The sequence below is a fragment of the Osmerus mordax genome, chromosome 19 (genome assembly GCF_038355195.1).
Source record: "Osmerus mordax isolate fOsmMor3 chromosome 19, fOsmMor3.pri, whole genome shotgun sequence".
NCBI classification, from domain to species: domain Eukaryota; kingdom Metazoa; phylum Chordata; class Actinopteri; order Osmeriformes; family Osmeridae; genus Osmerus; species Osmerus mordax.
In genome coordinates, this window is record NC_090068.1 from 11,500,191 (window position 1) to 11,514,429 (window position 14,239).

A 14,239-nucleotide genomic window follows, 5' to 3' on the forward strand; every position below is an offset into this window, starting at 1 on the left:
AGCTCCATCAATTCAATCTCTGTGAGAGCCTGCTGCCTCCCTTTGGGCACAAAATCTGAACTGAATCCAAATGCTATGAAACAGGAGTCGTATTGCTTGGACTCAGTAAATCAAGCCACAGTCTGAGCAGTGAGTAAGAACCACACAGGAGATATACAGCACCTTGAAGTAAGCACAAGTGAGAAACTGTTTACTCAGAGAAATAGACAAGAATGTGAAATCATCTATAGCGGGCTCACAATGTCATCAGAAAACTGACTATGAGACAGTTGAAACTGTGAATATAAAAAGGAATAAAGATTTACAGAAAGGCTAGTGTAAAAACGAGTCTTTCTTAATTAGTGCCCCTCAAGACAAAAAAATGATGCCTGCACTTAAATAACATTAAGCCATGCTTGTGCAAACAAAGACTAATACAAATACTTTAAATTTTCGAAATTCAATATATTACACGAAAGGAGCAACACTCTTAGCAGTATTTTTTTTTTTTTATCACATTATCTGTATTACATAAAGTCCAAGTTGAGAGTCAAAGTTCATGGCTGTGATGTCATCCTCATCCACTACAGACATGACACATGTAAAAACATTTTTCAGGAAAAGTTTGAGTTCTTACTTCTAATCCTCCAGAGATGATCGCAACCCGGATTCCAAATGCTCTCCTCTGCGTTGAGTTTCTGCAGTTTGTAAGCACTAGGAGAACTGAGGCTCATGGAAAGCAGACTGAAAGAAAAGAAACTGATACGATACAGAGACAGGAGAGAGAAGTGATGAGCGGCGAGAGGTGAAACGCATGGAGAGGGCCCTGAAAGCAAGGAAAAGGACTGGGCTGAAACATCTACAGAGAACTGATTGAATGAGTTGCATGTTTACCAGCAATTACATGAGCAAAAGAAGGGATGGAGAAGGGGTGGTGGGGAGGGAGTAAAAAACAAGGAAAGAGAGGGGAGTGAAATTAAGATGAGGTGGATGAATATCTCCATCCGGAGCACATTAGGGCCTTCTTCCTCTAAACCTCTTTTCTGCAATTTCTGATGATGCATGAGCTTCTCAGCCGATGAAATTGATTAGTTTGCAAACGTCTGCAATTTTAAGCCCATTTAGTTGAAGGAGGGCTTTGCAAAAAACAAAGAAAAAAACCCACACTGAAAACAACAAAAAACAAGAAGCATTTGGTGTGAATCCTCTGGATTTCTAGTATGAATTGCTGTTACTGTGTTTTGTATGGCATGAGATCACCGACACAAACTTATAATAAAACTTAATACCGTTATTGTCATTATTACTGAGATTTCAGAGAGGATTTCAGGTCATTCTAAAAAAGAAATATTTAAATTATAATTGTTGACTTACCACGAAAAGACATGGAGTCGTGGCAGGAAATCAACCAGACCAGACAGCAAGACACCTGACAACATCCAGCACACACTTACACCTTGAATCGATTCACAAAAACTTCCTTTCCACATTAATTTAATAACAGCTGGTTCGGAAAAGCTTTTAAAGAAAGAGAGGGAGCTGACCTGACAGCACCAAGATACAAAATGTGCTTGAGTTGTACTGTAATAGGGTGTTCAATATACAGACATATTTAAGATATAAAACGTTATTTTTTCTGGAAGAGTTATGACTGGATTTCCAATGATTGGAATTCCATCTTTCACATTTTGGGAGGTAGAACTGTATTACTCTCATGACAAAACAATCATCTGACCATTTTGTATGTGCTTTCAGTCATTTGGCTAGATATTGTAGACTGATCACATCTAAAATAATAATAATAACAAAAAAATAATAATTCCTGTATAAAATATAAATACTCCTGGGTTTAGACTGCAGACGTTATTTACCAACGGCATTGAAGCACGTTAAGATGTCTGAGGGATAGAGAAGGGCTGATCCAGTCAGGAAAACGCTCTCTCAGACTGGTATTAATAGCAGATTAATACCAGTGGGGCAGCCGTGGGGGGGAGCAGGAGGAGCAGAAGGACAAGGAGCATGCCCCACATCAGCCCGATGGAGGAGGGAGAGGAGGACTGAGAGGGAACGCCACATGCTGTGGAGGAGACGAGCGAATACAGAGAACACGTCATAATCAAGAGATTCAAATCGTGAATGTATCTTTTATAGTGCCAAAACACGTCAGCCCAACAGCCTCCTGGTAGGTCTTTAAACAGCACTTTGACCTCCCTTTCACTTCATTTTGGAAATGTTATTTCAGTAAATAATCCACTGATGTAAATACAAATTAAACGGATAGCAGCTAAATTAGTCTGGCTCAGCCCTTCCTGAATCATCTTTCTGGACGTGATATTCTGTGTCAAAAACTGGACAGAAAGAAAGAAATCGTGTTTGACAGAACATTCTTACAAATCACAGTGAAAAATTGAAAAGTTTCAATCTTATTTATTTCTCTTTATATTATTTGCACTTTTTACATGAAAGCAGAGAAGACAGTTCTATGTAAGCTGCATCTAAATGTTTCCTTTAGCACAAAAACTCTTTCTTGACAAGTGGCACTAAAAGTACAAGCTAGTTGAACATATCATTGCTCTACATTTGGGGTTCTACTTCAGCTTGTTTTCAAAATGTTTTTTGTGCTTCCATGAGTGCCAATCGTTGAGGAAATAAGTGTTAACAGTGTTTAAACAGATTAAAACACTTAGAATTGTCCATATGAATTTTTGAGTAAAAACAGAAAAATATGTCTACTACCACTCAAAAGTCCAAACCATGAATTAACACAATTACAATAAAAAGAAAATTAGTATTTTACATTAGACAACAGCTGTATTGTAAAAGCAGTACTGACAGTACCTGTAGTTTGACAAGTAAAGCAGCACAAGAAAAAAACATGATGTCTTTTTAAGTCTTCATGAGAAAAAAAACGAAACACTTGGCTCGCGATTCATTAACATGACAACCAAGTTCGACTGACACGATGAGTGTGAGATTCTTGCATGTTCAGACTTGTGAGGTGGTGAACGATTACCAAAACATGGCCAATCAGCTCTTCCAACCATGAGAGCAGAGACCGGAGGTCAAAGGTCATTCACATGATTCACTTGGGCCCTTGACCCACTCCACGCACAAACACAGACGGCAGTGAGGTGCTTAATAGGAAAGAATGCCCAGAATGGAGTCAGGACAGCAGTAAGGCCACACAGAACAAGACCAGTCTTTCTCTCTGTGACCATGTCCTCTTTGGATTAACCGTGACTTTCAAGAAAAAGGAATGTTTTCTACAAAGTAGGCGCGAGATAGAGTTTACGTCTAACTGAAATAGTGCCTTTATATATGTGTAATCATTATACTGGGCGAACACAGTTTACTTCATATTATAGATGACATCCCTGGTTCACAAAGTGTTTGATTTCACCTCGTATAAACCAAAAGGGTGAGAGATTTTGAAACCTGAGAAAGACGAGATAGAACCTCTTAACTCAAGTTTTTCACTCTAAACACATCCCTCCCTTTTCTAGTCCACTTCCAACTATTGACCCAAAGACAACCCCCCCCTTCCACCCCCCACACCCCTCCGACCGGGGCGTCCCCCCTAGGCGAGGAAGACAACAAAGACGATGAAGAAGATGACGAGGACGAGGAAGATCTTGACAAGGAGCCAGCGGTTTGAGGAGACGGACTGAAAGTATTTGAGGATCTCGGTGTGGGCGCCCTCCACGTTCATCTGAGTGTCCTCCACGTTGGCGTCAATCCTGCAGGACGCGGAGAAGAGACACACAGATGAGGACCGAACACTCCCCCCTTGTTCCCAGCCAGACTGTATGGACAAAAACTGTATGGGCCCAAACTTTTAGGATTGTTTCCATTGTTCTCCAGGCTCCTTTCCACTTCATCAGCTTCATCTCATCCCTCCATCCATCACCGGCATCCCAACCATCTACCCACATGCACTCATCCCTCCCCTCCCCGTCCCCCCTGCCCCCACCTGTGCACTGTCTCCTCCTGCTCCTTCACCATGTGGGCCAGCTGCTGGAAGATGGAGCCCAGCTCCACGATGGTGCTCTCGATGTTCTGCATCGTGTCCGCCCGGCTCTGGATGTAAGAGTCCTGAGCAAACACATTATTTAGATTACTGAGCGCGCTTTAATATACAATGAAATTTAAGCCAAGAATGATTTACTGTGTCATCGATCAGCGGCTATATACACACATACACACAACAATTTATTAACTATCTGTATATTGATTTAACATCTAAGATGTGATGCAATATGTTCGCAATGTGGAAACTGAAGTAGTTGTGAAATGTTTAAAAATGAAGGCTGGCAAGGTGAGACCAAAGAGATGTGCTGAGCGGGGTCAGATGGCTGAGCGGTTAGGGAATCGGGCTAGTAATCAGATGATTGATGGTTCGATTCCCGACTGTGAAAAATGACGTTGTGTCCTTGGGCAAGGCACTTCACCCTACTTGCCTCGGGGGGGAATGTCCCTGTACTTACTGTAAGTCGCTCTGGATAAGAGCGTCTGCTAAATGACTAAATGTAAATGTGCTGAGGTAATACCTGGTCATTCACTAGCTGCAGCTGCTGGCTCGCACGTCCGTCCATGTTTATAGCAACATCAGCAGACGACTTCGAGTCGTCCTGCATCAGGACAGAGTTACCTACAGGAGGGTGGGAGTGTCACGGGCAAAAACACAGATCATAGTGAGGTTAGAAATACTTTGCAACCAATCAGCACAGCAACTGAACATAGGGGGATATATGTAGCTCAGATGTAGAGCATTGAACTGAAGATCAAGAGGTCACCGATTCAAGTTGCTTTGGAGAAAAGCGTCTGCTAGATGAATACACACGTTATTTCCATACATTTACATTTAGTCATTTAGCAGACACTCTTATCCAGAGCGACTTACAGTAAGTACAGGGACATTCACCCCGAGGCAAGTAGGGTGAAGTGCCTTGCCCAAGGACACAATGTCATTTGGCACAGCCGGGAATCGAACTGGCAACCTTATGATTACTGGCCCGATTCCCTCACTGCTCAGCCACCTGACTCCCTATACATGATGCTACTTTCATGACGGTAGTTTTTCCTCTCACCAAAGTTGTTGGCGTTAGGGGACGAGGCAGGGGCTTGGGAGAACCGTTCTCGTCTGGTTCTCTGCTCCTTCAGGTTCTGCGGGGGAACACAGTCATCGGAAGGAGGAACATAACGCACAGTTGAGACAACAAGACAAAGGAATAATAAGGGTTTCAAATTACACATTTATATGTTTGAGTTTCCACATTACTATCACATTAGTATGCAGTGTACTGTGTATAAGGTGTGTATGGAGGTCTAGTCCTACCTCAGTCCTGACCTCCAGCACCGATTTGAAGTCATTAGACATCATCGCCAGTTTTGACTGAAATGGGAAAAAAAGAATTTTCAGTTGTGCAACAACGGTGGTTTCTCTTATAGAGAAGAGATGTGCTGGTGTCCTAACTAGGGCCTAACCTGGAGGGAGACCACCACGGTGTTGGAGTGTGTCTGTAGATGTTGACCATTTTGACTCTGTCTTGATCGAACTAGCCCCTGTAGTTGTGCTATCTGTTTATTCAGACTGTTAATGTCCTGTGAAGAGAAACACACAACATGTCAATTAAGATCATCTAAAACATTATAAATCCAGAAGTAAATTCTTAACTTTATTAATGAAATGACCATCGATATAGCGACTTGGAAGCAATGGACTGCACTCTAGGCAAGGATACTTGTATACAACACCTTTGTGACACTTGTAATTAACGCCACAATACATATGTTCATCCAAACCTATTGCAACTGCAAGATGAGATTCATATTCTATGTGCCAATGCAAATACAATGCCTTTCCCCTATAAATGTGTTTCTCCCAACCTGTTTGACAATGTAGGTCAACTCTTCAATCTCCACAGCCTTGTCGTCAAAGAGGGATTTCCTTTTGGCAACTGCGAGAACGGAATGTTAAAATATCCATCATAAGATTCGATCATGGTCGCCCCCGGTAACAGACAGCTCATAATACAGCCCTCCTCACCTCCTTGGATTAACATCGTACATGCGATTTAGAAGACAGAAAATGAAAGTTTATATCCTTACGTATAGTAAGCTTTTCCAATTTGGAAAAAGTGTTACTCAAGTCTCTCCCGATTCTCCTGTTGAGAAAAGTACAAAAAAAAACAAATGTAAACAGGGACAAAGTTCCTGTAAACAGGAGAGCAGAAGTAGTAACATGGGTAAATACTGCTAGTTACTAACTTAGCCATGAGGGTGAAGTCACTGCGTTGTCTGATTGCGCTGAGGGCTGGTTTATTGGCCTGGACTCCATTCTGGGGAAAAAAGAACAAGAAGTAAGAACTAATATCTGCAATGTTCAATCAAAATCTATAGTTCCTGAACTTGACAGTTTGAAACTGATAGCAGCAAGGCAATTCAGTATCATAGCTAAAGACAGAACTGGTTCCCCTGGTCTCACCTGTCGTGATTGAAGAGACCGGCAAACTGACTGGAACTCGTTGGTGCGATCTCTCCCAGACATGTTGCTGATGTCCATCAATGGGACCGGAGGAGACGGCGCTGAGGTAGACAGTCCGTCTGGAGTCTGCACCAGGGGCGGCTGTGTCTGGGAAGGTCCTTGGTAGACCCCTTCCTGACTCCTAGGACCGTGGCGCCGTCGCGTGTTCATGAGTGCTCAGACACATCACCTGTTGGAGAACATTGTGTAGGATGACTTGGGAGTGTGGCTGACGCGGACACAAACCAGCGCGCCGTCTTTTGAAAAGACTTGATCATCTTGTATGTTCCGATTACATAACATCAACATACGCTTGGTTATGTGATAACGCAGATAAGACAGAAACCGTCCCAGGTTGACTTTAGTCTTACGTTCAATGTCTAAAAATCAGTTTTAAATTGCTCATGTTTAACGACATACTACAGTTGATATTATAATCTTGTTCCAGCCTTAGTTAAGAGTGTGTATCTTGTTCCAAGCTATTCATTAAAGCTAACCCTAATCATTGTACAGTACAGTAGCTAGTCTAGTACTGTACAGGTAGCTCTATAAATTTGCAACGGGTCAGAATGACAAGTTAGAATGGAAACGACGGCTAGAGCTAGCTAGCTCTAACTAGCAAATAGTAACAGCTGACATCGAGATGGTAAACGTTGGTGTATCAGTCTCTCTTGTTGATAGTTAGCAGTAGCATGCTAACCTGGACTTGTCTAATATTTTAGAGTTAACAAGTAGGCTACCGTAGCTAGCTTTTAGGCTACTTCAAGTTACTACCTAGCTAGTATTTGTCATGCGACGAATAAATTACACATCAAAACACACGGGACACTTTCCTCCTCATTTAGTTTGTGAAAGTTTGAGTCAAATATCCCTTACCGTTACTAAGTACTTCGTCTTTCGCTTCTCAATTTGCTCACCTCTATGTTGAAATCCGGGCACTTCCTCGAAGCGCTGACGTCAGCGCCACGTCCCCTTTATAAAGAGACATTGATTGTACAGAAGCCTAGACAGACCATTATTAAATAAACCAATTGATTATCCGCTGTACAGACTTACAAAACTTTCATAATTTACTTTAGATAACAGCGTCTGCTTAATGAATGTAAAATATGCCTCCTGCCACATCAGTGTAGTAGGGATCTTGAATTATGTCCACAGTGTAATCGCATCAGCATGAGATTTAATTGCTATTGAATGTTCTTAAATCTTGTTTTCTTTTGCATTGTTTTGATGCTTTTAATGGTTTTATGTGAAGCACTTTGAATTGCCTTGTTGTTGAAATGTGCTATACAAATAAACTTGCATGCCTTAAAAGTTTGGTGTTAATTAAGTGAAGACTTCGACAATAGATGGCCAACGTTTTTTTTAATTTATTTAATTTTTTAATTTTATTTATTGACACAATGATGGAATGTTAGACAACAGTAGTGTATATGAAGCCTATATTACATTGAGTATGTGGAAGACCACTCCAAATTATTTATATATTTTTGAGTTTAATTGTTTTAAACACAGGTCAATGTGTTTTTGTGCACTAAACATCCTTGATCCAATATTAAACTGAGGCTTTAAGACATGATCCCTTTTGCATCATCAACCTTGCCAAAAAAACTTTTTTTACCACAACAACGTCCATCAAAGCACCTCAAATCAAGTGGAACCGATTCTGCATGTCAAGGTAAGCAACATTTGTGGGGGAATAAAATCGACATTGTGAGGCCATTTAAGATCTAAAACTAGAACATTTGAAACAAAACAAAAATCATGCAGTTGTATAATCATATTAGAAGCTATTTGCAAGTTATAGAAATCATTGGGAAAGATCGACGCCAGTCCTGACGAGGTGCATTTAACTTTGTATCCCTTTAAACCATGATCCACTGTTTTCCTCAAAAAGCAAAGCAGAGAAAGCAAGTGGATTATTTTTGGTTGTGATATACTCCAGATCTACACACAACTGCAAACACCTGGGAATGCTTCATTGAAACATTAAAGACTGCATTTTTAAGCTGCGACCAAAATGTTGTCTATAATTTCAAAAACAAGAGTAACTCTTGCGAGGTCAGAAAATTCCCAGTGCATCAGCTGGCTTACATAAGCTACAATGATATATCATCTCAAAAACAGAGCCAATTTATCTCTTAACATGCCCCATTAGGGGGAAAAAGAGATATGGAATGCAGGTTACAAATATGGTATATTTAAATTGGACCATAAACGGCACTCTAAACATTCCACACACAACTTTGCTGGTGATGGTTATTTAAGGACAGATGTTGTTTTTTTTTTTTTTTATCCACGCTGGGTTCGGTCCTTCCTGTTCCAAGCAGCTTGAGCAAATCGCTAGTTCCTGAACCCAGAGCCAATCAGAACAGCTTGATCATGCTCTCCCTGGACTTTCCCACTCCGACCCACTTCACTGAAACCAGAACAGAAGCACACGACCGTCAAGAACCACCAAACACACAAGGTCGGTCCAGGCTGCTGTGAACGACCTCATCCCGGCTCACCAAACACCGACGAGACTCCAGAACACAGACAGAAGTTGCTTGGCGTGTGGAGACGGGCCTGGTTGCTCGGCAACTTTCAGTTCTCTCTCACTCACCTGGCACCTGGAGGAATTCCTCGATGAAGCGGATGTAGCTCTGAGCCTGGGAGGGCAGCCCCTCAAAGCTCCTCACCTCCTCCGTGCTGCAGCACCAGCCCGGCAGGGTCTCGTACTGCACCGACACCCGCGTCAACACGTCCATGTTGGCTATAAAAGGGGGTCAAAATTGCTGAGCGGTTAGGGAATCGGGCTATTAAATCAGAAGGTTGCCGGTTAGATTCCGGCCGTGTTAAATGACGTTGTGTCCTTGGGCAAGGCACTTCACCCTACTTGCCTCATGGGGAATGTCCCTGTACTTACTGTAAGTCATTCTGGATAAGAGCATCTGCTAAATGACTAAATGTACACAGGAGATTAGGATAAACCAGGAGGAGAAAGAAATAGCCCACGGTGCTTCTGAGAACAAGGCGACATCACATCCAAGCTTTCTGACCAGTTCTCGTTCACTTGCTTCTGTGAGCAAGCTTAACGTAATGTAGCTAAAGCATAATGTTAGCAGAGCTGTTACCCCGAAGCCACAAGAGGAGGAATCTGGACCTCCTGATATGAGCTCCTCCCATTGAACTACACCCATTCCCTGAACTACACCCATCGCCTGAACTACACCCATCCCCTGAACTACACCCATCCCCTGGTCAAGGTAATGAGACGAATGGTCCAAAAGACTGTTTACTGACAGAAGCATGAATGAGAGGATTGGTGGAGTAGGCTGTGCTTACCAGGGAAACTAGGAAGAGGCTGGTCGTCAACAGTGTAGGCCACGCCTACTTTGATCTCGGGCAGCGTGTCCAGGATGTCCAGCTTGGTCAGAGCAATACTGGGAGAGAAGATCAACGGTTGTGAAGTATTACAATACAACCAGCTGCAACTTCAGATTGACAGTACAATCAAAGAACAAGGGACCAATACAGTGGGTCGGAATAAGGTTACAAAAGAAAATGCAGCAGAAGTTCAGAAAAGAAAGAAAACCAAATAACTATTATAAAAAATTATAATAAAAGAGTTAATAAAAGATCCTTACGCAGTGAAGCCGTTCACCATGTGAGCGTATCTGACCAGAATCAGATCCAGCCAACCACATCGCCTCTTTCTGCCTGTGGTCACACCCACCTCCCTCCCCCTGCTTTGCAGCAGGGATCCTGTCTCCTGGACCACACACACACACACACACACACACACACACACACAAAGATCACGTCAGTGTCAAAACACAAAGTGTTTCATGTATCAACATAGGTTCTGGACTGCTCTGCAAAAGGTCTGAAATTGTTCTTGTTTACTGCAAAGACTGCGGCCTGTGTTCAGAAGGGTTTTATTACTTACAATATTGTTTTTGTGTAAAGCACTTTGAGCTGCAATTATTGTATGAAATGTGCTATATAAATAAAGTATTAATATTATTATTATCAAATGTGCAGTGAAAAATAAAGATGAACGGGCCATGGTTGCTGGACGCTAGCGTCCGTCTCCACTCACGTTATCCTGTTCGGTGGGGAAAGCTCCTACGCCCACTCGGGTGGTGTAGGCCTTGACCACGCCATACACTCTCCCCACATAGGAGGGGGGCACGCCCAGGCCGGTGCACACCCCCCCAACTGTGCAGTTGGATGACGTCACAAAGGGGTACGTCCCTGCCATGAACACAAACGTTTGTTTTGTTTATCGACGAGCAATTCAATCTATAAGTTTTGCACTTCGAAAATGACTGATATAAAAAAAACTATCTGTTATCCTTTGACAATGTACATCCCAGACCCATCGTCATTTACCAAAGTCTATGTCCAGCAGGGCTGCATTGGCTCCCTCTACCAGGATCTTCTTGCTGGGCCCAGTTAGGGACTTGTGCATGAAGTACACGCCGTCGGTCACCAGAGGGCGCAACCTTTCAGCATAGTCCTGGCGAAGGCAGAGGCGGTCAGCAACCACAGAGCCCCAATCCTGGTCCTCGGGACCCCCTGCCCTGCATGTTTTAGACGTTTCCCTCCTCAAACACACCTGATTCAAATTAATGGGTCGTTATCAGGCCCATTTATTTGAATCAGGTGTGTTGGAGCAGGGAAATATTTAAAACATGCAGGGCAGGTGTTCCCGAGGACCAGGATTGAGAACCACTGCACTAATCCAATGACATCAGTACTTGTAGAAGGAATGTTTTTAAAAAGTTAATTCATTATACTAGGAGGAAAGTCAGTTGGTAAGACAGAAGTAGTAGAAGGGATTGCCACACCCTTCTAATACCTCCACAATTGCGTTTAGGGTGGGGCTTTGTCATTGGAGCGTACTAGCTGCATTACTTTATTCACTGCATTCTGTTATGCTCACCTTTAGCTGTTGAAGCTCGCTGTCAATATCAACGTTGAGGTTTGGGTACATGCTAAGAAAATGGTCTGCCAACACACGGAACCTGGAAGAAAAAAAAAAAAAGGGAAAAGGGATATGGAGTCGTTAATGATGAAAACAAAGCTCCCAGCTAGTTTAGTCAAGTTTAATCAAGTCCTGAGGTAAACAACTTTCTGACAGTCTTGTGTATTCAAGGACGTGCCTGCAAAAGGTGTCTCAACAGGCCAGGCAACCACTATAATAAATATGTACAAATTGTACTAACTGTGTCTTGGTACAGCTTTCTTCAAATATACACGGTAAGCATCCTGGTTCTTGTTGTTTAAGGGCTTACTATGTAACACTCACTTTTCCTCGAACACCGTGAAATCGGACACAAGATCACAGACACGCAGCCCATTGCGAGCAGCTTTGGAGGAGTAGGCCGGACCGATGCCCTTTTTGGTGGTTCCCAAACTGGAGAAGAAACCAGCGTGAGAACATTAAAAGAGCAAGTAAATCGTTTACATTAATTTATGGTTCCCCATTAGATCAAGAATGACTCTCGGCTGAATGTTAACGGCCGTTGTTGAATTGAGGAAGAAGCTATCATGACTCAGGGTTTCCCGCAGCACTTTTCAGTTTTTTTTTGGTTTTGATATCCGCCGTTGTCCTGTTTTCTCCCTTGCATTCCAATCCGTGACCAACGCCAGTCTCTCTTCTCTGCAGAACGCATTAGTCTATCGCACAAACTAGCCCCCCCCCCAAACCCCACCCAACTAACATTTTCTGCGGGAAACCCTGTGACAGTACAGTTTGGTCACTCACTTCTTTCCTGCCTGGAGCTGTCTTTGCTGTTCCTGGATGCCATCTACAGCTTGGTGGAAGTTAAACACTAAAGACCGCACGAAAGGAAAAACAATAAGTACATTAATCGATTTTTAAAAGAACATCACTGAAACGTTCTTGTAGACCAGATACTTCAACAACGAACCCACTAACACAACCTACCGATGTGAGCTCGGTCGGAAATCTTTAACCTGTCCTCCCATCCCTGAAGGCCTGAAACAGGACACAAGCAAAGTGATATCGTCTTTTGTTTATCAAATATACAGAGTGACGTGTCACCTGAACAGTGAAATTGAGACATGGCTCTACAACGTAACAGTTGTTGTACCAGTAATTTTCCCCCTGCGATTTCAAACAGCCTCAAAGATCTCTGCTCACCTTTGCCTTTCTTGGAGTTTTTTTCAGCTTCCTCAAAAAGCCCAGGCAGGTGTATTACTACTCCGTTACCTGCGGGTTACATATGCATGTATTAATTTAAGATGTAGCAGATAATCAAAGACCAGAAGTGCAAAGTTCTAACAGTATTTCAATGTTTATCAGCCAAGGATTGGTCTGTTTTTCCAGACACAACAGTAGCTTCATCTAAACTGCAATATTGCACAACTCTGCTGATAGGAGAGTGTAACAACAACAACATCTTAAGTACTACGTGTTGTCTTTGTTTACAAAACTCAATAGAATAACTAATTTAGTTTCCTCAGTAAATATGCACAAACTAGGGAATAAATAAACGAATGGAAATGTCAACATTCAAATTGAGTATGAAACGCCTGACTCACCAATGAACGATACAGCCTTTTTGTTCAGTACTCCGCTGGGCAGCAAGTGAAAATCATATTCCACTGAGTCCACAACAACTGTATGGCCTGCATTGTTGCCCCCCTGTAAAAATAAGCATGAAGATAGGATCGGCCACAACCACAAAATCACTCATTACATATGTTTAATCAATGACAGTCACTGGACCCCTAAAAGTTACTGGACAACGGAATAAAGTGATGCTCAGCAGCGTCAACTGGGTAAAAGTGATTGCGTCCCACTATCTAACTAGTTAACTCGCTTTAATATCTAGAAAACAAACGTTATGTGGCTGTTCTTGGAATTGATCAGACCATGGGGGAATGGGCGGAAAGCGCGCAATGTCACAAAAGAGGTCAAACGTTTGCAGTCAGTCAGTTGTTCAACAAGCCAAATTCCGGACAGGTTATTATCGAGGTAACTGGATAGCCATGTCTACCTAGCTGCTTTAGATATTTAAACCTGCTCAGTAGCTCGGCTGCATGACTGAACAGTGAAGTCGTGGGCTTCCTGCTGGCTACACGATAGCATGCTGCATCCCAGCGTAAGCTAGCCACTTTTGAGACTAAAAATCAAATATTAACTCCTGAAAACAAAATTATTATCTTAAACAAATCTGATCTACATTGCTAACAACTAATTACTTTTTCGATTCGCTCGTTAATGAGAGCTGACATAACCTTACCTGGCACCTGCATACAATGTCCGCATCCATGGCTAGCAGGTCAACCACTTTCCCCTTTCCCTCATCACCCCATTGAGCCCCGAGAACCACCGTAACTTTATTACGAGGTTCTTTCGGTATCCGCAGCGACTCAACCTGTGCACTCTCCCGTGATCTTTTAATAGCAGGCTCGCCGTTAAGAGAATCCGTTTTTTGTCCATTAGACACTGTGCTGTCTGCCGCTGCCATGCTGCCTGCCTTTCTTTCCTCCGTGTGGCCTACCGGAAGATCAACTCGCGCGGTTTCGCAGAGGAAGTAGCCTAGCAACAACGGACCCCAGATCAGATTTAAAAATGGATAGCCTAGTTAGTGACGTCATTGACAGCACGTAAATACTGCAAACATGTATATGGAGACAGTTGCAGTTATCTCAAATCTATGTAAAAGAAATCTATGACATACACACCATTTCTTTTACACGACACTGAATAAATGTACA

At 42.6% G+C, this 14,239-nt stretch overlaps 2 protein-coding genes across 3 annotated transcripts; both read right to left on the minus strand.

The window, feature by feature from the left end:
* Window positions 1–3,535: 3,535 nt before the first annotated feature.
* Window positions 3,536–7,438, minus strand: stx5al (syntaxin 5A, like). Of its 2 annotated transcripts, none has more exons than XM_067257273.1 (11): window positions 7,420–7,438; window positions 6,464–6,692; window positions 6,247–6,317; window positions 6,088–6,143; window positions 5,866–5,936; window positions 5,464–5,580; window positions 5,315–5,371; window positions 5,067–5,142; window positions 4,527–4,627; window positions 3,950–4,071; window positions 3,536–3,716 (listed from the first exon to the last, which is right to left on the minus strand). In XM_067257273.1, exons 2-11 carry the CDS (start codon window positions 6,671–6,673, stop codon window positions 3,557–3,559), a joined length of 1,041 nt encoding a protein of 346 aa, XP_067113374.1. In that variant the 5' UTR covers window positions 6,674–6,692; window positions 7,420–7,438; the 3' UTR covers window positions 3,536–3,556. The 2 variants fall into 2 exon arrangements, with proteins under 2 accessions (XP_067113374.1, XP_067113373.1); XM_067257272.1 differs by having other exon boundaries at window positions 7,379–7,437.
* Window positions 7,439–8,682: 1,244 nt separating this feature from the next.
* adssl (adenylosuccinate synthase, like) lies at window positions 8,683–14,009 on the minus strand. Its single transcript, XM_067257442.1, has 13 exons — window positions 13,762–14,009; window positions 13,058–13,160; window positions 12,657–12,725; window positions 12,441–12,491; window positions 12,258–12,324; window positions 11,799–11,906; window positions 11,433–11,514; window positions 10,880–11,006; window positions 10,587–10,741; window positions 10,132–10,256; window positions 9,830–9,927; window positions 9,108–9,257; window positions 8,683–8,921 (listed from the first exon to the last, which is right to left on the minus strand). The coding sequence occupies exons 1-13, from the start codon at window positions 13,987–13,989 to the stop codon at window positions 8,869–8,871; spliced, it is 1,416 nt and encodes a 471-aa protein (XP_067113543.1). The 5' UTR covers window positions 13,990–14,009; the 3' UTR covers window positions 8,683–8,868.
* Between the last annotated feature and the right edge of the window lie 230 nt (window positions 14,010–14,239).

Coding starts and splice junctions, on each gene's coding strand:
- stx5al (XM_067257273.1), bottom strand. CDS start 6,673: ATGAACACGCGACGGCGCCACGGTCCTAGGAGTCAGGAAGGGGTCTAC. Junction 6,318..6,463: donor GGTCTCTTCAATCACGACAG/GTGAGACCAGGG, acceptor TTTTTTCCCCAG/AATGGAGTCCAGGCCAATAA. Junction 6,144..6,246: donor GACTTCACCCTCATGGCTAA/GTTAGTAACTAG, acceptor TTTTCTCAACAG/GAGAATCGGGAGAGACTTGA.
- adssl (XM_067257442.1), bottom strand. CDS start 13,989: ATGGCAGCGGCAGACAGCACAGTGTCTAATGGACAAAAAACGGATTCT. Junction 11,515..11,798: donor TTCACGGTGTTCGAGGAAAA/GTGAGTGTTACA, acceptor TTTTTCTTCCAG/GTTCCGTGTGTTGGCAGACC. Junction 8,922..9,107: donor GGAATTCCTCCAGGTGCCAG/GTGAGTGAGAGA, acceptor TTCTGGTTTCAG/TGAAGTGGGTCGGAGTGGGA.